This window comes from Branchiostoma floridae, chromosome 5 (genome assembly GCF_000003815.2).
Source record: "Branchiostoma floridae strain S238N-H82 chromosome 5, Bfl_VNyyK, whole genome shotgun sequence".
NCBI lineage: Eukaryota > Metazoa > Chordata > Leptocardii > Amphioxiformes > Branchiostomatidae > Branchiostoma > Branchiostoma floridae.
In genome coordinates this window covers 13,964,718-13,985,678 of record NC_049983.1, presented here as the reverse complement: position 1 = coordinate 13,985,678, position 20,961 = coordinate 13,964,718, and the positions used below count along the sequence as shown (strand labels likewise).

General features: G+C 39.6%; 2 protein-coding genes across 12 annotated transcripts in view; one reads left to right on the top strand and one right to left on the bottom strand.

The window, feature by feature from the left end:
* Positions 1 to 446: 446 nt before the first annotated feature.
* Positions 447 to 18,378, bottom strand: LOC118416716 (ankyrin repeat and SOCS box protein 13-like). 8 transcript variants are annotated; one of them, XM_035821925.1, is made up of 8 exons: positions 18,221 to 18,378; positions 17,347 to 17,408; positions 16,775 to 16,851; positions 4,157 to 4,344; positions 3,448 to 3,598; positions 2,901 to 3,035; positions 2,266 to 2,457; positions 447 to 1,827 (listed from the first exon to the last, which is right to left on the bottom strand). In XM_035821925.1, the coding sequence occupies exons 3-8, from the start codon at positions 16,824 to 16,826 to the stop codon at positions 1,700 to 1,702; spliced, it is 846 nt and encodes a 281-aa protein (XP_035677818.1). In that variant the 5' UTR covers positions 16,827 to 16,851; positions 17,347 to 17,408; positions 18,221 to 18,378; the 3' UTR covers positions 447 to 1,699. The 8 variants fall into 8 exon arrangements, with proteins under 8 accessions (XP_035677818.1, XP_035677820.1, XP_035677816.1 ...); XM_035821927.1 differs by lacking the exon at positions 16,775 to 16,851; XM_035821923.1 differs by lacking the exons at positions 16,775 to 16,851; positions 17,347 to 17,408; positions 18,221 to 18,378 and adding an exon at positions 16,334 to 16,538.
* Positions 18,379 to 18,430: 52 nt separating this feature from the next.
* The window catches only part of LOC118416698, a 43,462-nt gene continuing 40,931 nt past the window's right edge, over positions 18,431 to 20,961 (top strand). For all 4 annotated transcript variants that reach the window (XM_035821887.1, XM_035821889.1, XM_035821888.1 and 1 more), the window contains exon 1: positions 18,431 to 18,877. In XM_035821887.1, coding sequence (XP_035677780.1) covers positions 18,571 to 18,877 — 307 coding nt within the window. In that variant the 5' untranslated portion in view covers positions 18,431 to 18,570. The remainder of the gene's footprint in view (positions 18,878 to 20,961) is intronic.

The window sequence follows — 20,961 nt, the reverse complement described above, 5'->3', positions numbered from 1 at the left end:
ATCATGTGACGTTTATCAGTTCAGAACTTATACGTGTACGTATGGCAACCTTCAACGTCGGGAAACATTGAATGATATCAGAATATGTTTTAGGTCTTGTTGCTTAAATTATTGCAGCGTGATACCGTTTACTATTGATAGATGCGTATGTGTTAACCAATTACCATTCAATGATATTTAATTCCATAACAACGTTTGTGTAATAAAAATGTATGTAAGGCATAGAAAAGAATGACCTAAGCCACAATATCCCCCACAACACTAGTCTCCAAGCAGACCCATCGGTGCCTTAGAGATAATATATTAAAGCTGGCAAAGGAATATAGCCGGCCAAAGGGAGATAGCCGGCTAAGGGAGTCAAACGGGCACGGGTGCCGTACTAAGTCCCTGGCCAGCTTTGATACTACATGTATCTCTAAGGCACCGTTGGGTCTGCTTGGAGACTACCACAACACTGTTTACTTTCCTTTATGATAGAGTGATCAATAATATTATGAGCTTAATATGGCTTGCATGTACATTCTGTAAATCTATTGTTTTTCATACTGGCAAAAGTATAAACTTCAAAACAAAAAGAAATGTTCCTGCTCTAAATCTCACTGCCATAGCACCACATGGTGTGCTGCAATATGTACATCACTACATGTACAAAGAAGGGCTAGGGTGGCTTCTGTTTACACTAAGAAATGTGGCAAGTATCCTACCTGGACATAAACTTTTTTATCAATTACAACATGTCTTATCTATTCAAGATAATGTTTGGCAGTTATTCAAATTGGGTCCAGTTCAACCATGGTGTAAGACCCAACACAAACCCAGGTTACAGGTATAAAACTTTGCTCGTTGCTGTGTTTCAGCACCTAAAATCTTAAGCATATGATCTTCTTCACAACATATTACAGCAATATTTCAAGAAAATTTGCAAATAATCTATATTTGTCACAAATAATTAGGTTTAATGAACATTTTGTAACTTTTTGCACTGGCTATCAAGATACATCACACACACATAACTGTTACATACATGTATACTTCCTAGACGGCTCTGAAAACTGAGGTATTGACATATAAAACAAAACAACATGATAAGACCATCAGCACTGCATCGAAATGCTCTTCATTTTTAGACAGCATTTCTGGCTTAATTACAAGCACTTCCAACAGTGGCTTTTTCATCAATTTTGCTGAAAGGTACATTGATTTTAACTTCTACTACAGAGTGAGTTATCCAATATACCCTCAGAATTGCAACTACATGTAATATATTTTGCATCATCACCTCAACATGGGTGTGTGTCATATTACCTAGAGCCACAGCAAGTAATTTTATGGATACACATGTATTGATTTTTGCATGATTTCGAAAAAAAGAAAAACAAGAATAAGTTTACTGCTGACATCACTCAGTGTCACTGTATTATTGAATACAGCAATTTCTTGTTGATTGTGATACCATGTCCCATTGCTTCAAGTCAAGTCTATCTATATGGTGTCTAAATTTGAAAACATCTTGCTTCTTTTGTCAACTTTTTTTCACCTGCCCACATTCAACTTGGGGTCTACTGAGGATGTCATTCATAAAATTTACTTGCTGTGGCCCAAGGTGGAAAAACATCCGATTCTATCTTGTACATGACTTGTTACAGGTACTAGTATATACAAATGTATTCTTAATGGGTATTTCAGTGTACTATACTGGCTATCTGTGACACAGAAAGTTTAGCATGAGGTCCGGTAGCTTGAGTGAGCTGAGATACTCGAGCCTGCCTGCTCCAACACTCTGCCTGATGGTCAGTCTGCACAGCTGCTTCAGGCTCTCTACATGGCCTAGGCAGACAGAGAACATACATGTCATGTAGGTTAGGGACTTGATGACATTTACCGGGGAGGGCTGGTGCACTGGGGAAGGGCCATTGAAAAATTTTTTGGCCTGGGGGAGGGCCAAAATTTTTGGAGGGCCATCTAAATTTTTTTTAGCTATCCATCGGAAAAAAAGTGGCCTTATGGGCCCTCGTAGTAAATACAAGCAAAATGTGCCCCTCAAATGCAGGAAATGAAGTTCAGATGGTCAAAATTTCAAATTTTTCTCTGGACGTCCCTTGCGACTGCTTATGCCTCCGCCCATTGCCATCAAAAATCTTTTTCTCTGACAGAAATAGGATAGCATATACAGATTACAAGGGTAACATTGCACAATCATTATGTAGCCCATGGCAACTGCACTTTGACACAGGCTCACTAGGTGGCACTGTTGCACAGTCTTACCTTCAACATAAAACAGAAGTTGTCTGGCTTCACTGTCCTCTGCAGTAAGGTGAAGAGCTCTCTTGCCATTCTGATTCAGTGCTGTGATATTGGCACCATGTTCCACTAGGACTTGGATCACAGCAGTGTAGTTATTCTGTGCTGCATAGTGCAGTGGAGTTTCATGGTTCTTTGTGGCATTGGGGTTAGCACCTAGTAGGAGAAAGATCCATGCGTGTGATTATCTGCTACTTGGCAGTTAACAAAGATAAACAATAAGTTACAATTGATATTTGATAAAGAGACATTCAACAATTGTCTTGCAGGTATATAGATGCAAGCAGGTACATTATACCCAGAAATCTTTGCACAGTAAATTTACCCTTTATGTTCATTTACATATGTTTCTGCAGTTAAGCCATCCATACTGATTTAATTACATGTGTGATGATGTCCATGCATTCATCAAATTGTTTTGTCTTGGGGTGCTCAGAGCCAGACAATGTCATACATGTACATATAATCAAACCAGTATGGCTTTTATCGAGGCAAACAGTGTTTGTGGCTAAAAAAGGCTGTTCTGAACAGTGGTGCAGCCAGAGTTGGGCAAGCCGCTATAAGCATGATTTAATTGGTTATTTTGATCCAAAACGTACCTGCTAGAAGAAGAGACTTGGCACAATCCACGTGACCCCTGACACATGCTACATGTAGAGGTGTACCATGGTGACAGTCGGTGTGCTCTATCCTGGCGCCATTCTCTATGAGGATGTCTACACATTCCTGGTGTCCTGTACAAGAAAATATCCAGCAAAATTGAAACACATGTACAGACGAACCTTCCCTTGGACATGTAGAGGTAATTGTGTTGCCAAGTTTGTTTTTACAATCAACTCCACATCTTAAGTGCTTGTGCAGCACTGAAATCTCTCTAACAAAGTACATGTGGTCAAAATCAAATAACGTTAACTTACAAGTCTGTCTTGTTTAAACCCTTCATATGGCACAGAAGACCAAAGACTTGTCTATTTTATGATGCAATTCCAAGTACAAAATGTACATGTACATGATTGTACTCAATAGATATGTACTCTGCATTTAGACTTCTACAAGTATTTAATATTTCCTCTCTATTTCTCTCTCTAAATTGTAAGTATTATTTCTTCTTCTCTTTTCTCTCTCTGAATTGCAGAGGCTTAATACCTCTGAGCACAGCCTCATGTAGTGGTGATGCAGTGATGAGACTCGGGTTGACTTCAGCACCGTGAGACAGCAGCAGGTTGATACAGGAAACACTTCCACGTGAGCACGCATCACACAGCGGCGTACTGCCGTCTATGTTTCTGGCATTTACCTACAGCAGAATACAATTGTACATATTTTGACATTCCAAGTTTCCAAGAATGTATATTCATACAAGTGGCAACAAAGCATGAAACTGTATATAACAGGGCTGGGTATCTGTACAGCGTACCGGTACAAAACCGGTTTTACTTATTGGACCGGATGTTGGACCGATAAGAAAATTAACAGATTATTTTATCAGACATTCACACATTTTGGCGCTTGCAGGTGGAAGAAAATAACAAGAGTGAAATAGAGTAGAGTTTATAGTCATTTCTACCAAGTTTTACAGCCAATCATACAGGTGCAGTTAGCATTGTATGATTTTAAAATGCCATTGTAAGTCTAATACTCCACCAAACAGATTTCTTTGTAGTGAAATGGACCATTGGTATGAGTCATACTGAATTAGGTCCAGGTTCAGGTCCGGACCTGGACCTGATCCTTTGCTTTGGACCTGAATTTTCTGTACCGGTACTAGTACCCACCCCTAGTACATAAACATTAAGCACAGGTAGACAGGACAGAAATTTGGTTGGGACAAAAATTTCAACCCGTCCATCCTTACCTGAGCTCCTGCAGAGATGAGCATTTTGGCACAGACTGCATGTCCGCCCAAACATGCCTCGTGTAGCGGAGTGACCGAGTCAATGGTGCTGAGGTTAGCACACGCTCCCTGGTCCAGCAGGGTCTTCAGCGCCAGGACACGGCCGTAACACGCAGCGTCGTGCAGAGGTGAGCGGTCAGCCCATGACCCTGAGAACAACAATGTCAACATAAGTCACTAGAGTTCACACTGTATAACACAGTGATAACTAGCCTCCTTTGCTGACTTTGAGCAGACTTGGCTTTTACTTTCAAGGTTTATCTAATACCAGGACAGCAAGTTTGCTGTGGAAGTGAGTTTGCCTAGGAAGAAAGTTTCACCCTGGGCAATAACCTGCTGAGTATCTTTGCAACAACCACAGTGATGAAAAAGAAGAGGAAGCATACGATTTCTGTGTGATGACTTAACAATGACCTCAATTGCAAAGTGGAAAACTCTGCAATAATTTCCTATCAGGAACAAGGTAATGTCATGTCCAAGGACTTTGTTTCCTAACGAGATCCTTACACTAGCTAAGAAGCTAGACAGTAGTATTGTTGAACTTAATTATTTTTGTAAGTACTGTACACTGTACACATGACCCCTCTTTCCATATGATGTCTCCAGAACCTGTCTCTCCGTCCCGGGACAGAAACTTGCTGGTTGAAATGAAAAAAAATTGTCCCCAAAATCTTAGCTTCATGACTGGAAACTTAGAATATTAATGTGGACATTCAACAACATGGGCTTCCAAACAATGAGTGGAACTGAAAAAATTTAAAGCCAGAGCTATACACTACCTGAACTATCAATATTTCTGCAGATTTATGCAGTATTAACTTAAAATGTCTACCTTGAAATAGTTGAACTGTAATTTCCAACACAAAAATTGGACTCACTTAAGTTAATAATAATAATATCGGGTGTATTTGCAGCCAGTGTCATAGGCAGGTACCCAATGTGCTGAGTAATGAGGCTGAATAATGTGGTCGAGGCACCTCCTCGAGCACGGGACCCCCGTTTTACGTCCCTCCCGGAAGACGATTTCGTGGAAAGCTTCTTGAGGCTACAGCAATCCGGACGTCCTTGGTTGGTCCCCCATCCAAGCACTGTCCGGACCGCGCGTTGCTTAATGGACCCTTCCAGCCGAACACCAAAAGGCCCGCCCCCTGTTTGATCTCGGGTTCTATTTCAAAACCTCGGTCAAAAACGGCGCGAGTTGCAAAAACATGGCCGCCGCCGCTATTAGGCTGAGGATACCGACTGACTTAGGTTTAGCTTTTGGGGCCTTAAAATCCTCTCAGAACAGGCGACAGAAAAATGCTATGCATTCTTTGTGAAAGGCTACATCCACTGAGTAGTCGTTTGAGGAGGGGGCGTATATAGTTGCGGTAAGGGCGATATAATTTCAGTCAAAGCAGAAGCGGGAGGCGCTCCATAATATTACCTTGTTAGTGGGCAGGAGTGCCTGGTTTTTGACATGCAGTCGATGCAGGTGTAAAGCTGGGTACGTATATATGTGACAGGTTTTCTACCGCGTTTGTTGCATGCATGGCATGTGCATACATACTCAGGAGAAAAACCAAATTAAGAAGAAAGTAGCTCGGTCACTCGCGGAGAGGGAGCTTGTACCACGTGTCAAATATAAGACCCTACTACAAAGTCCGCTAGTGCGGAGTCCCGTCTCTTCTGCGAACATTGCTTTACATGCGCATTCTGTCCAGGAAGGAAGTAATGCTATGTAGCGCCTACCCTTCCCAAAACAACAATACTCGGTCGGCATAGCCTTCAACAAAAAAAGGCATAGCATTTTTCTTTGCCCATTCCTGTCCCACTAGGGCTGGTTTTGACCGAGTATTCTAAATAGAATAGGGGGTTCTATTTGTTCGATATGGCGTTCGGCTGGAAGGGTCCACTTCCGAGATCGAGGGATCGGGTGTACCAACGCGCCACGCGGCCGTAGCTAAGATGTCTATTTTTAACTACCTTTAACAAGGAGTTTATATATATAACATCCATTGGCATAATACCGGCAGTAATACTTATACCGGCAAATGACATAGACGATAAATTTTCGGTGATCCACTAGCGCAGCAACAGTAATTTCCGAGGTATGCACACTTCAGACACCCACGTATTTCACACATTTTCAAAAAGGCTTCGATAACAGTGTATTCGAAGACAACAAGGCCAAAAGTTTTCAGGTCATTTTCGGGGCAGGCGAGCTCGTCGTGGGACGAACACACTATCACGTTCATCGCAAGATTTGTAGATAATAATCACACGTGCTCACGGCACAAGATGAGCATGATTCAACAGCAATCTTGAATTTCTTTTGGTGACCAACAACTCGTGTAACAGTGTGAAGAACCGTTGCATTATCGCCCGGATCTACGGCTGAATGGGTCAAATTGAACGTACGCCGTCATTTTCCCGCCATTTTTAATGCTACACCAGCAGTAAAGTTTTACGTCATAACGGTTGTGACGGACCAAAATTAAATGAAAGTTCTTGATAGTACACGCCCATTTTCTCATGACTTTCGGTCTGCTCACGCAGATTTTTGTTTTGTGCAACTAACAGGAAAGGAAGGAACAACAGAGGATGTATAAAGTTACATAGCGGCAGTTAATTGTGCCGAGTTTCGTTCTGCCAGTATTATTGCACCCCCTTCCAACCACGCGCCCGTTCTCCGTGCAATTCCGCGGTGTGTTCCAATTACGATATTATGTTTTTAGCAGGACAAGAGAGACAAAAAAAAGATACACGGTAGAAGTGGCAAAGGTAAGCTGTAACAGCAACATGTAACTGGAGAAAATGATGCGTTGATCATTTGCCAAATTAGTATTGCTTGAGAAATTGCAGTAAACCTGCCGGTATTATGCCAATGGATGTTAACCTCTTTGCCTTAAATATTCACAGAAGCTTGAAAGAAGATCTTCAAATCTTGCTTTGTATAACTGATAAAACCTTTGGTTTATTATAGTAAAGTGCAATGTTAGATGTCCCCATTACACGACAAAGTATAGTGTGACTTTGAGGTCACCAGGGGCCTCATTTCAATGAACTAGATTTGGGAAAGTTGGCATTTCTGATACCACTCGAGTGGATAGAGTTTGTGGGTCAGAAAACAAGCCCCTTTAAAACAGAAAATAAGTCACAATATTCCCTCCCAACATCTACTTGGAGACAAACCTTACAGTCCAAATGGGGTCGACCCAAGCACAAGAGCAGCCGCCGACTGTCTGTAGGGTTTCTCCGGTATGCCTAAACACCGCAAACGAGTGCAAACCAGCGCAAACCAGCGCAAACGAGTCTATTATGCAGTATTCATGGGACAATGGCCTTGTTTGACGCTCTAAATACACTATAAGCACATTGTCTGTGCGATATTTAATAAAAAACACGGCAAATTATAAGTATTTACCCCTTTTTTTAATAGTTATTCCGCTTGTTTCAAGTTCGAAGGGATTTCTGGCCGCCATCTTGGATCTTCCGTGTTAGGGGTCTGGATGGGAAAATTGCACTTTGGCACTATCTTTTGAGTCAAAAGTGAATGAGATTATCTTCAAAATTAGGGAGATGAAGAGCGATAGCTCTGATGACGTAGCCGCGGTTTTTGACATTTTTTAGCTAGGGTTATGGGTTGCGAGACCGAGCGCGAAGCGCGAGTGTCGAGTCAACCCCAACCCTAGCTAAAAAATGTCAAAAATCCGCGGCGGCATGCCCGGCTCCAGCCCCCCGTGAAAGCGAGTGCTAGCCGTACGCGTAGACGAGTGATGGGCATTGGAATCATGCCACCGTGGATTTTTGACATGTTATAGCTGTCAAAAGCGCCTGCGCCAAGCCATGAAGGTACTTTCTAAGTAAATAAGGTTAACGACAATTTCCCCATCTAGACCCCTAACACGGATGATCCAAGATGGCGGCCAGAAATCCTTTCGAACTTGAAACAAGCGGAATAACTAAAAAAAAACTGGTAAAAACTTATAATTTGCCGTGTTTTTTAATCTCTCATTGCACAGACAGTGTATTTAGAGCATTAAACAAGGCCATTGTCCCATGAATACTGCATAATAGACCCGTTTGCGCTGGTTTGCGCTGGTTTGCGCTGGTTTGCGGTATTTAGTCAGACCCGGGTTTCTCTTCCCTACTGTATTTCACGTTTGCCGTTTTTAGGGTTAATGTACATGACTGCAAGGAAGACAAAGAAACCCTACAAACATGCAGTCACCGGGGCTAATAAAAGCAAGTGATTTCAAGTTGACAGTGCAGTTCACCTCGCATTTTAATGGTTATCGTCATATCGAAGTGTCTTAAAACGCACGTTTACTATACAACGTTAGCGTGTATATAGTATGTCAAAGGTCAAGATCCTTGATGATGCAACATTTCGTAGCTGTGAAATGAAGATATAACGTTAACGTCCTTCAATGGTTATATCAACATAACGTTACTACTAACGTTACTACAGTACAACGTTGCCGGCACACCAAGAAAAAAAGAAACAGGTTTTTCAATGCCTCCGAACTGGCGCCAACTTCTTCAATACGATTTAACACAACGACTATCTTCTAAGCTTTGATAAAGATTTAACGTTATGCTGACCGAACAGAATGAGGAGCGGTTTCAACTGGAGCAAGACTCCTACCTAACCGAAGACTCTACTCTACTCTACTCTAACTCTTAAGTTGTTACCTTGATAACACCGGAAGTGATTTCGTTTCTTTAAGTACAAATCATCCGGAGCGTCTATGAGACATGTTAACATCTTCGGAGACGTGTCCCGATCGCAGACATCTTGGTCTGGTCCCATATCTCCAGCGATGACAGCCGTCATGGAATATATTCGGACAGTATATTTATATTCTAACTTTCCACTCTGACAGCTCGCGCACGTCTAGACGTCTAGCCGGACGCCGTGCGCCCCCGTCCGCACCGCATGTTGGAAAATTCCATGTCGTAACAGAGCAAAGGTCAACGTCCTTAAAGAGCATCGTCCACTTTACAAAAGGGGTAGTGGATAGTTGCGAGATCCAGAAATTGATCCCTTTCTGCAGAATACCCAACTTGAATGGACGCACTTCTCAAAGTTACTCCCCCTCTTCGAAAAGGAAGAGTAGTGTAATAACAAAACTAACGTAATGTAAGGAAGTTTATTAACACGTTACCTTAAAAATGTAATCAAATCGTCTGTCCAAAAGTGCCTTGGCGCAACAACTTTACGTGATGTGTCCATGAAATACACTTTGTTTGACCATTCTACTTAACTTAACAACATTTCAAATGTAACTTTTTTTTGGAATTTTGATGTTTAACACTACTTTTTGAGCTGTTGAATAAAAACTACTCCTTTCTTACAAAATCATCGTGTCAGACAATGATTTAATAATAAAATAATCAAGGTTATAACTTTTCTATAACGTTATCTCTAAAGAAAAGAAGAGAGAAAAACACCGGGCGGCTGATGCAATGTTTGATGACTTTTTGATAGCTTGCAGCCTTACACTGACCAAAGTCCCTTTGAAAAAAAGTCCCGGCCCTGGCCCCTTCGGGACTCTTAAGGTCAATGGAGCTGGCCTGATCTCAAAGCTTCTAAAAAAAGATGTTTGATGTAAGATCGTAACGTTTTCTTTAATGCTGCCAGCTTGTGCAGCCATTCCACCAAAAATCAACAGATACATGTCTAACGGCTATTGATTGCCAATCGTCTGGAGCACGTACCACAGTAAGTCCGCCGGCAACCCTGAAAGAGGTCTGAAAGCACTCGGACACCCAGTGTAAACATCGCTTGTAAAATATTACCCATGGCTATTTGCAGAAGTGGCATGATCACAAGGAGGTGCAACAAGACAATTTGTGAATGGCTGTCAGAGATGATGGGAAAGCAAGAACGTTACAACACTTTTTCCAAATATCTGCTTGAAAATATCAACGCGTTTGGAACAGCTTTACTCTGAAGCTCCCTCTACTGATTTATGTCAAAACTGCATATCACGAGCCCTGAGCAAAAAAAACCTTTTGACTTGCTCCAAGGCACCCTCAGACCCTTGGGCGATTTCTGTTATGGTTATGGTTAATAAAAAGAAAGAATCATCAATGCCAGTCGATCAATGAACTGTTTTGCTCTCAGATGGACAAAACTGGGAACAATTCACTGAATTAAGTATCTGCCAAAGGGTTGAATCCTCTAAAATAACTACATTGTATCAAGCATTTGTTGATGGATAAAAATTTCACATATCCTGTTGTCTACTCCTAGTAGAAAAAACAGTTTCCACATGGGGGTAGATGGCTTATTCACCCACAACCAACTTCAGCATGTTATCAAGTAGATATCACTTCAACACTATAGACCCAACATTTCCACCAACAATGAACTAGGATCTAGGATCATCTAGAAAACAAGCATATATAATACAAACCTGGGACAGCCAGTGCTCGCACCAAACAAGATGTGTGAAAGAACAAAGTCATCCTGACTTTGCTAACGGGTGAGAGAATGAGTCAACTTTGTCAGCACAACAGTAAACAGAAAAAAATCCCTGGCTGGTGTAAAGAAACATGATCGTCTATTCAAATGTTTACACCAGAGATGAAGACATACTTTTATGGCAGTTGGCTAACCATCTCCAGGCAAACAGTGCCAAGGTCAGTTTCTAAATATATACTGTACACAACTTATAAGTAAAACTACCCACAACAAGTACGAATTTCGTCTTGCACTAAATATAAAATCATAAGTTATTTCAAAAGACCTTGTCCTCAGTACCTTGACCAAGAATATAACAATGAATTAAGACAGATGATTTATTTTCATATTTGAAAGATATGGTTAAAACCTGTCTACAGGAATGCTATTGGTGAGACAAGATCTCCTTGAATAAAGGAATTAAATGTATTTTTAACTCTTGAATAGTACATTCAACTGACTGTGTGTAAAATGTATCGATAGTGGAATAGCCATATACATGTACAGATACACATACTTCTGCATATAAATGTCTAGTAAGTATAATACATATACATGTAGTACCAACCAACGTCTGTGTCCAGATCACAGCCCCTCCCCCTTCTCAGGTAGAGATCACCACGAGGGAGGAACCCAAAGATTTGCTCCAGAAAATTCTCCATGTAAACAAGGCTTTGCTAGCCTTGATACCACCAAGGAGCTCCTACCACCTAGCTTGGGCATCAACAAAGATGTCAATATGCAAATGTATGCATGTGCATGCCCCGTGCCACTGTCAGTATGATATTTCATCTCGATATTTGGTCTTCATCCCTTATGTCACAGGCATGTAGCATGGGACCAGACTAATATTACTTAGAATCTACAGTAAATTAGGCTAATCTTTCATGCTACTTGTATAAATTTACTGCACAAAAATCTAGCAAAACTAAAATTAACATTAGGAAAATAAACATGTCTTGTGCATATTTTTGGTATTACTTAAAGAAGGATAAAAACAAATGATGCAACTGGGAAAGGGCAGCAATGTTGAAATTCTTCCCTCTGCACAGCTGATGATCAGCAAGGATGATTGACAGACTCAGATGTATCCTAATCTGGACGTCCTGATCAGATTGCATATTGGGAGAAGGCCAAGTCAACAACATGGGTAACTAGAAAGATTCTGAAATAATGTTTATTGCTTCAACCTTTGCAACAAATATTTACTACACAATACATGTGAATTCTCAACTTAGCACACTGTAGCTTATGACAGTTTCTACATAGCAACGATGTGCAACTTTGCCTGAAACCAGTTTGTGTGCATAAGAATGTAATTATTTTTCCAATCTACACACAGTGATGCATTTACATACGAAAAATATCAACCGTAAGATCATCAAGTTTCCTGGAGAGACTTCAGTTTCCAGTATAAATAAGTGCATGCATATTTTTCTTCCTGCAAATCAAACAGAAATACAGAAAGTTCCTGGATAAGGCTTGAACCTACCTCTAGCATAGTCACCAATTGATGCCGTAAATCGTCTTAGTCGTTCTACCTGTACATCCTCTGGTAAGGTGGGCTGGAGCCACATGGTTGGTAAAGATACAGGGGAATGGGAGCCTTTAATGGCTACATGTACATGGCTACTAGTATCTTGTACATGCCCCTATCTAGAGGTTTGGCAGCATGCCAAACAGTCACTGGGACAATACAATGTATGTATTTGATGCCCTTATACAATATTCTTGCCTGCTTCTATGTGTAACAATCGGCATACTAATTTGATGCAGGGTATAATCTAAATTTCTTTATGTATCCTTGGATAAACCTTCAAAACAAGGTAGAATCATTATTCTAATTGCCTCAATATCAATGAGCACAACATGCAGTTTTGCCTTGTTACGGATAAAATACTGACATCCTGGTAGGAACAAATTTACACATATGGAAGTATATAATGTAAAAACTCTCTTCAATTGCACAAAAGCAGCTGTCAGTCTAGCTTGTCAAACTCTCCACAGGAATTTTCCTTCGGGCTTTCCTTAAGTTTTTCTGGGAACATCCTTTTCCACTGGTTCCACTGGCGGTTCATGCGAGTGTTGGTGTACTCTAAGGTTATGGCTGTGAAGAGGTATAACAGGTACACCACTGGGATGATCACAGACAGCAGGGAGATGTAGTACCACACTGTGGACTGGAAAAGGCTCTCCAGCATCTTGATTGTGTAAGGATGATAACAAGACAAGCTGCAAATTATCCTTCCGTACTTCCGTGCTACCGTGAAGTCAGTGTCAAGTTGAGACAATCTTCAATGACAAGGTAAAAGAACTTAAGAAGAGAATATCTCCAGAACATGTAGTGCGGCACTTTATCAAGGTCAAATCAATATTCCCAGCCCCAGGAATAAATGCCACACTTTAAACCAACATGCATAAAGTTGAACTGAGTTGGACAAGCTGTGAGTTCACAATCCACTCAGAAAGGCTGTAGATTTTGACTGCTTTCTTCTTGGTGGGTGGGAAGAAGCTTCTAGAAGTGGAGGTAGCTACTGCTGTGTCCAGGCAGATGTGATCCTGTTTCTCTTCTGTCCCTGGTACCTACTGGCTGTACTGCAGTCGACACTCTCCTATCTCCAACTCCTATCCTTCCAAGAGTGAACTCCTGTTGTATAAATGATGGACCAGCAAAGCAGGGGAAATATATCAGAAGATTTTCAGCAAGCCGAAGTAAAAATGTCTGTCAGGCAGCCATCTTGAAAATGCTCTTAAAAGGCCAGCTGGCAAAACACAGCCTGTGATTGGCTGAGAAGTGGACTGTACCATTTCAACTGCAGGGAATATCAACATTGTACATTGTGTTTCATCAAGGAGGTTTAAAAGTTTATGGTGGTACTGATGGTGGTATATAACACACCACATGTGTTAAATGTTATGTAATTTGTAGTGCCTACATATACATGTAGTATCCCTTTTGTAGATCATAGGCTGTTGAATTGTTTGGAGACCTCATAACCTCCATACGGCTATTTTTAATACAACTATGGAATTATGTCAGTTTGGATTGTATGTAAACCAGTATTTATAGTAATAAAAGCTCCGTGTGCAGGAAGCTCATGGACTTTATGAGCTACTGTATATTTGTACAAACTTGTTCTATAGACTTGTACAAAAAGTAAAGTGACACATACCCAGAAACATTAGGTCAGCATCCTGTCCATCAAGTCGTAAAGCCATTTGTGGCTTGAAAACAATGTAGTGTCTCACTTTCATAGAGGGACAGTGCAATCATGTAATCATCAAAGAATTATAACCTTACAAAGAAACAATATTATCAACTTCTGTGGCAAAAGACTTTAGGATGACAAAAGAAAATGTTCACAAAACAGTTAAAGATCATATCTCTATGTAATTTTGGAACATTTTGTCCCCTTAAAACCGATCCATGGTATAGCCCTGGACCTAAGGTCAAACATTCTAAAAAAAGATCTAGAGTGAAAATTGTACACAAATTGACAATCAATCCTGTACATGTGCAATCAACCATCCATATTTGCAAAGATATTGTCTATCACTCTAGATTTGCAAAATCTAAAAAACTAACTGGCAACTTGATCTGAGTGCTAGCAACTTTAAAACCTTGATTGTGCTAGTGCCAAGGTATCATATACTGGTATGCATCCAGGAATAAAACCATAACAAACCTGTTCCATTCTTCTGTTGTGCATGTGGGGCACGGGCCCATCCTGCATTATCAAGCTTGTAGACAACCATGAAATACCAGTGAAAACTCAGGATGACAAAAGCAATAGAGATGCCGACAAGTAGAACTTCAAGAAATACAGTCAGGGCTGCAAACATCTCTTGTGTTTAAATCAGTAGTATGATCTGACATTTTGTCTAAGGCCAAAGGGCCATGGAAGAATGAAGGTCAACAAGCTCTCTAGGGCAAACTGCAAAAATCAGACTACTGTATTTTGGAGCAATGCCCCCTAGTGACCTTGAGTAAATTTGCAATAGGTGGGTACTGGGTTCCTGAATGTCACAATTTTCTTAAGGTTCTAGTGCATAGGTCTTTAATACAAACATTACACAGTTAATGATAGAGGAAAATAAAAGATCTCTTAACCTACAACAAGAATACAGTTCTAAATGTTACCATTCCCTACAAAAGAAAGGAAAGGGCAGCAAGCAACTGAGAATTTTTTCACAAAAGTTAACCTAGTGCTACCAATTCATTTATGAAGATTCAGCACTGTTAAAAGCTCATGCTGGCAAAGACACCAAATTTCCACATTCTGAGCTTGTGATCACTGTCTATCTAATGCAAGCTCAGCAACTTAAACTCAACAGCTAACAAAATGACCCAGGTGATATATGAAAACACTGGTCTGGTTACTTTGGGGATGATATGATCACAGGGCTGAAAAAAGGGGGAATTGGAAGGTGCAGGTTTTGCATGTAAAGGAATAACAGGTACATATTCAGCATATTCCATGTACAGTGAGACAAATGTAATACAAAATTAATAATATAATTTCAGAAATGTGATGCTGCTTCTCATTTGTGCAAACTAATACAATAATTATTGTTACATTATTAGATTATGTATGAAAAGACTAATAATAATAATAGGCTGGGGAAATACAGGGCTTAAAGAGTCACATACATGTATATCCCAACCAGCTGTATGCATGTGTAATGTGTTCAATTTTCCATTCATGTACCATAACATTAACAGGTTCTATTATATAGATCATGTTACTACATATCAGATTATCCTCCTTCCTAAAATCATATCAAAACAAAGAATAACAATATGACATCAAAATATTAAGTCTAGTTAATTTGAGAATCCCGATACTCAGCTTACCATCATGACATCAGCAGGAAGAGTGCCAGCATTTCTCACATGTTCACTCTGGTGCAGCAGCATAGTTTCCATAGCAATCTGGACTACACTTTTCATCTACGCACATGCATTAAGAGATCCTGACTGTGATACAGTCTACTAATAGTACTATAATACACTACTACAGCCAGATGCAAAGAATATTTGTACGATATAGAATACTAAAGCAGTTTTGACATAGTTGACCTCTATGTGCATGATGATAACATGATACAGTAATAATCTGTGGTATTGACAAAACATTTGACTTATCACATGGAGGAGCATTGTACAAAATACTGTAACACACAGTATTACAGGGTACATTAGCTTTTGTTCTGATTCTTCGGCTTGTTGGTGGTAAATAATGTACCATATTTGTTTGCAATATACCACCAGAGAAGAAGTAGGTAGAATGTTTCATATACATGTACTTATAAATATAGCACTGCAGGTTACATGGGAAGAAATTCCCTTATACATAACTGACAATAACGATTATACGATTATGTTAAGTACATTGGAAGACTGACTTTTAATTGCATTCCATTTTATTGCACTTATTTGTTGCTATAGACCTTACTGTAGCAGGAAAACATCTAGATATAAGACATGGTTTCAAGCTAACACCGTTACTGAGCACACAAAAAATGTTGCCTAACTATTCTGTTCCATACAAACAAAGAAAACAAGTAGATGTTAGCATAGATAAAGTCATAAATGTTATTACATGTACAACAAACTACCCAGCTTCTGGGGCAACAAATACATGTATCCAAAAAAATCAATAAACAGATATTCAAACGTGTCCTACTTGCAGTTCCTGCTATGTCCCTCAGATCCACCAACCATCGAATGGCTTCCTGAATATCTTCTGTCCTGTTTAAGTTTGCCAAATCCCTTGCCATATTTTTATAGAACTAAAGGCATCAGTGATTGTGTCCACCATACATACCCTCCCACTTCATATATAGATGATACACATGTACAGCTCTAACTCTGACCTTTGACCTACATAATATGAAATCCACAATATCATATGAAAGAAATAGAGTATTCTGAGTGCTCCGTTTGAATGAAAGTGACTTCAAGTTTATTTAGCAGTCTCTGGACAATAATTGATTTACAAAAAAAACTTGATGTTTGCAGATTGTATATGTTCTGAAAAAGTGCTCACATTGAGACACCTTATAATATCCCCAATTGAAAGAATGTTCAGATTGGATGAGAAAGATAAGTAAAGCAGTATTCTTACCACCAGGTGGCTCAATGGCCATTAGTCTGTTGCTGGCAACGAACTCCATCATTGGTTGTTAGGAAAAGCAGCAAAGCCTGGAGGGCAGGTCAATACCGATGAAAAATTAAAGCCAATAAGGTCAGGAATTTTTTTATGAACTGATGAAGTCCTATTGAAGACATAAAGTTTCGAGCACAATGACAACATACATAACTCACTGCTGACATTTATCATTCTTGATGTCCAGGGTTTTGTCATAAACCTTGTTTTTAAAAAACTACTGTCATTGGATAAGCTATTCTATGGCTTCATATTTTTTCTGCCCTCCAAAGCTACTGTTACTTTTCCTGTACTTTAATGACAATACTAATACAATGTACATGCACAAGCACACCTATTAAAGGAACAGGAAAACATAATCATCAAAGGTTACTATAAGTTTCTTTTCAATATGCAACTTTTATAATTGCCATTTCATTGTTTTCAAACTCAAACATTCAAAGGATATTCTATAGACTATACGATTACATGCTTTAGTTTCACAAAGTAATCATTGGGTTAAGTAGTAATATTAGAAGTGAGACACCTACCCATGTCACCTGTAACACACATCAGGTTGTGTCTCTTCAGCATGTTGTATAGTAATTATCACCTGTGAGTGAGTATATTCTTGTCATGATTTTCTTGAAAAGAAAACTACTAATACAGTACACCAGTGCGAATACCGGCAAGCTCTTTTGCAGAGTTCACTACACATGTGCAGGCGACAGGAATCCTGGGTAATATGTCAAAGGTGAAGGCCTGTCAGATGTAAACAGTCTTGTCTTGACCATTGTTTCGATTTGCGCAACACTGTCCAGAACTGATGGTGCCATCAAAATGGCATAATGTTACGTTTATGGGACCTTCATCTTTGATATATTACTAAAAAATTCCTGTCACCTGCACATGCGTAGTGAATTCTGCAAAAGAGCATATATTTTTTGCTGATCACTAAAAATCAAATATTTACTAATGATTAAAGGTCAAATAGTCTCTATGACCTTCATAATGTTAGATATCAAACAAAATTTTGCATTAAATAGAAGAAGTTTATTTGCAAGTTCGTGCCCGAGGGCTAATTGCAAGTACATGGTATACACATAGTGAAAATGGACAGTCATAAACAATATTCTCATCTAATACTAGTGTTGGCTATTTCTAAACAGGTTGGGTTTGACTTCTTTTTTTGGAAGCAGAGGGAGACGAAAAGGCCCACATTTTCTAAAATTTGTGGGTTCTGCGATTTCAGGAGAAAAGTGGCTTAATTAAATACCACTTATCGATACAACCTACATCATATACATGATGATAAAATTACGTAGCTGAGCTGCGTACAGAGGAAATAATGCATGCAGCATTACGTCATAAAAATAACTTTGAAGTTGGCAAAATATAAGATAAAAAGCTTATCTTAGTTATTACCTTGTTAGTGCAATCGTGAGTGTTTCCAAACATCCATGCGCAACCCGTTCATGGGCAACAGAAACAGCCTTTCCAGCGGCGGCTGTGACAGCGGCGACCAAGCCTTCAAAAACTCAAAAATACTCAAAATTTATAACTTTCCGCCACTTTTACAGAAGGTAACCTTTGAACTGTAAGGATTTGACCCTTGACCGTTTTCATCTTGTCCAATCAACGTGCGGTATACGTTTCGCCCTGTGCGTGACTTGAATTTCATTAGGAGCGTGGCGATTGGTCCACATTGGACGGCCGTCTTCTGCAAGCATGCAGGTGAGAAAAAATATGAGGTGATCACAGAAGATTGGCCAAAAATGGCTAACTTATTCGAGAAGCTGTCCTTACCACGACATGACCAGGACAGTGATAGTTCAGGGAACGATAAGGATGGGACGGGTGATAAAGGAAACCATGACAGTGGGGAAAACACGAGCGTCGATTCTGACACTTCGCGGCAGTCGGAAAACAACATGGAGGACGAAGGAAGCATGGGGGAGGGCGAGGAGGAAACGTTGTTTGAAGAAGAGGGAGAAACTCCGACCGTACCACAAGAAGACCCTGCCAGGATTTTCGAGGCTATGAAGAGCTTCACCATTCCAAGGAAGAGATCGGTACAGAAAGGTAAGACTTATCTATGCAGACTTGACGAATGTTTGTTGATATTTTGTGAGGTGTGTCTGAGGTGGTGTTGTTTTTATGCAAATTTCTTGTAACGCGTTACATAAAATTTATCTGGAAGTTGTGAATGATCGAGAGTTGAATTAATGTTTTATCGGAAAAAAAGATTGACTATGAATAACATTCAATTTCAAGATGCAATTAACTTTATCAGTCTTTGTACTATAGTGTTAAATATTTACTGCAGGCTCAGACTTACCTGTGAATAGTCGGGGGGGGGGGGTTCTTTATAGCCTTCAAATAGCAGGGGGGTTCTTATTGACATGCTTAGCATGTCAATAGCAAGTAAAGGTTCTTATTGACAGGCTAGCATGTCAATAGGACCTGTCTTTGTTGATATTGCATGTGTGTAGGAGGACAGATAATTTATACATTTTTATATAGAGCCAATGTAATTGGCTAGACATTTCATCATTCTTCGGTCATGTGAGACTTTGAGTGTTGCAGGTGTTTCCCTGTGTCTGAATGGAGGGTTTAAAATTTAGAATACTTGCAGTTTTGATGCAGAAATGTTTTTTCTGCATGTGAAAAATTTGCGCGGTATAATTTTCTGTCACCTTATTTTTTTAATCTAAGAACTCTTGATTTTTATGTCCCTTGGGAATAGGCTTATTTGCATATCGTGAACATTTCAAAATTACTCAAATTTGATAAGAATACATTGAAAAGTCACTAGTGTAAAGTTTTACATTGTAATTTGTAACAACTTGAGGCTTTTCTCTATTTTCTCAACCAGATGGTCTCACACAAAATTTGAAACTTTTTTGCAAGTGAAAACTCAACATTTAAAGAACACTTGAAAATATTGATAGAAAAAGATTCTCTAGAATGCAACAATATGATACTTAATTCCATTTTGCTTTCAAGTTTCTAAAACTGCAAAAAGTTTTTGAATCCCTTGGGAATCAGCTAATGTGCATACATGTATATGATATAGTGATATTTTCATGCATTAGTTTTCCATGTGCAAAATTTTCACATCCACAAAAGCTCATCCCTTTGGTGCCCAAGTTCTACAATTTATGTATTTGTGAGTGTCACAGCACTGGTTTCTGGTATTGACAAGTTGTTGACACCAGTCTAGACCTGTAAAGGACCCCATTCACACTCAAAAAATGAATTGGATTAAACATTAAATCTGATTAGCATGACACGATTGTAATCAATTTTTGTAGTGTGACCCCCATTATAGTAGACTATGAGTATCCCAATGACCTGTATGACCTCATGAGCGCCATGGTCTTCAGTATCTTGCCGACTGTAATCGAGTCAAAACCTAACCCAATATGGCCGATTTTACTGTTATTTTCTGCCAGTTACCATGAAAAATCGATGTTGCCACCCGCTTCAAAATGATGCGGTCATCTTTAGCAACATTTTGGATCGTCCCAATTCGGGGTGGTCATGATTGCAAGTTTGGGTTTAATCCAATTGTCTAAAAACGAGTCTGAATGCAGTTATCTAGTTTGATAGAATTAAACTTCTGATCCATTTCGATGTTAAACTCACTTTTTTTAGTGTAAACGGGATCTAGAAGTCTACCCAATATAGGTCAAGAATGAAAGGTCCAGAATTGATATGTGAAATCCTACTTAGCAATATATTTATAATAGCAGGTAAGGTATTGTGTGTACAATTGTATATGTAATTTAGTACAAATTCAATAGGGTTTATCATTCATGTACATTCTGACTGTGAGTTGGAATGCTCAGGGGTGCCTAAGCATTTGCACGAACCCTATGAAATTCGTACGAATATTATGTGATACACACGAATCACTATGCGAAAACGCACGAATATTATGAAATTCGCACGAATCACTATGCAAAAACGCACGAATATTATGAAATTCGCACGAATCACTATGTGATGCACACGAACCTTATGAGATTTGCACAAACCTTATGCGAAATTGCACAACCACTGCCGGGGTCACGTGACAGACGGAGCGAGATTTTCAAGATGGCGGCTTCGATCGGCGTGCGGCGGAAAATACAATGTAACAGGCCGAAATGAAGCAAAACAGT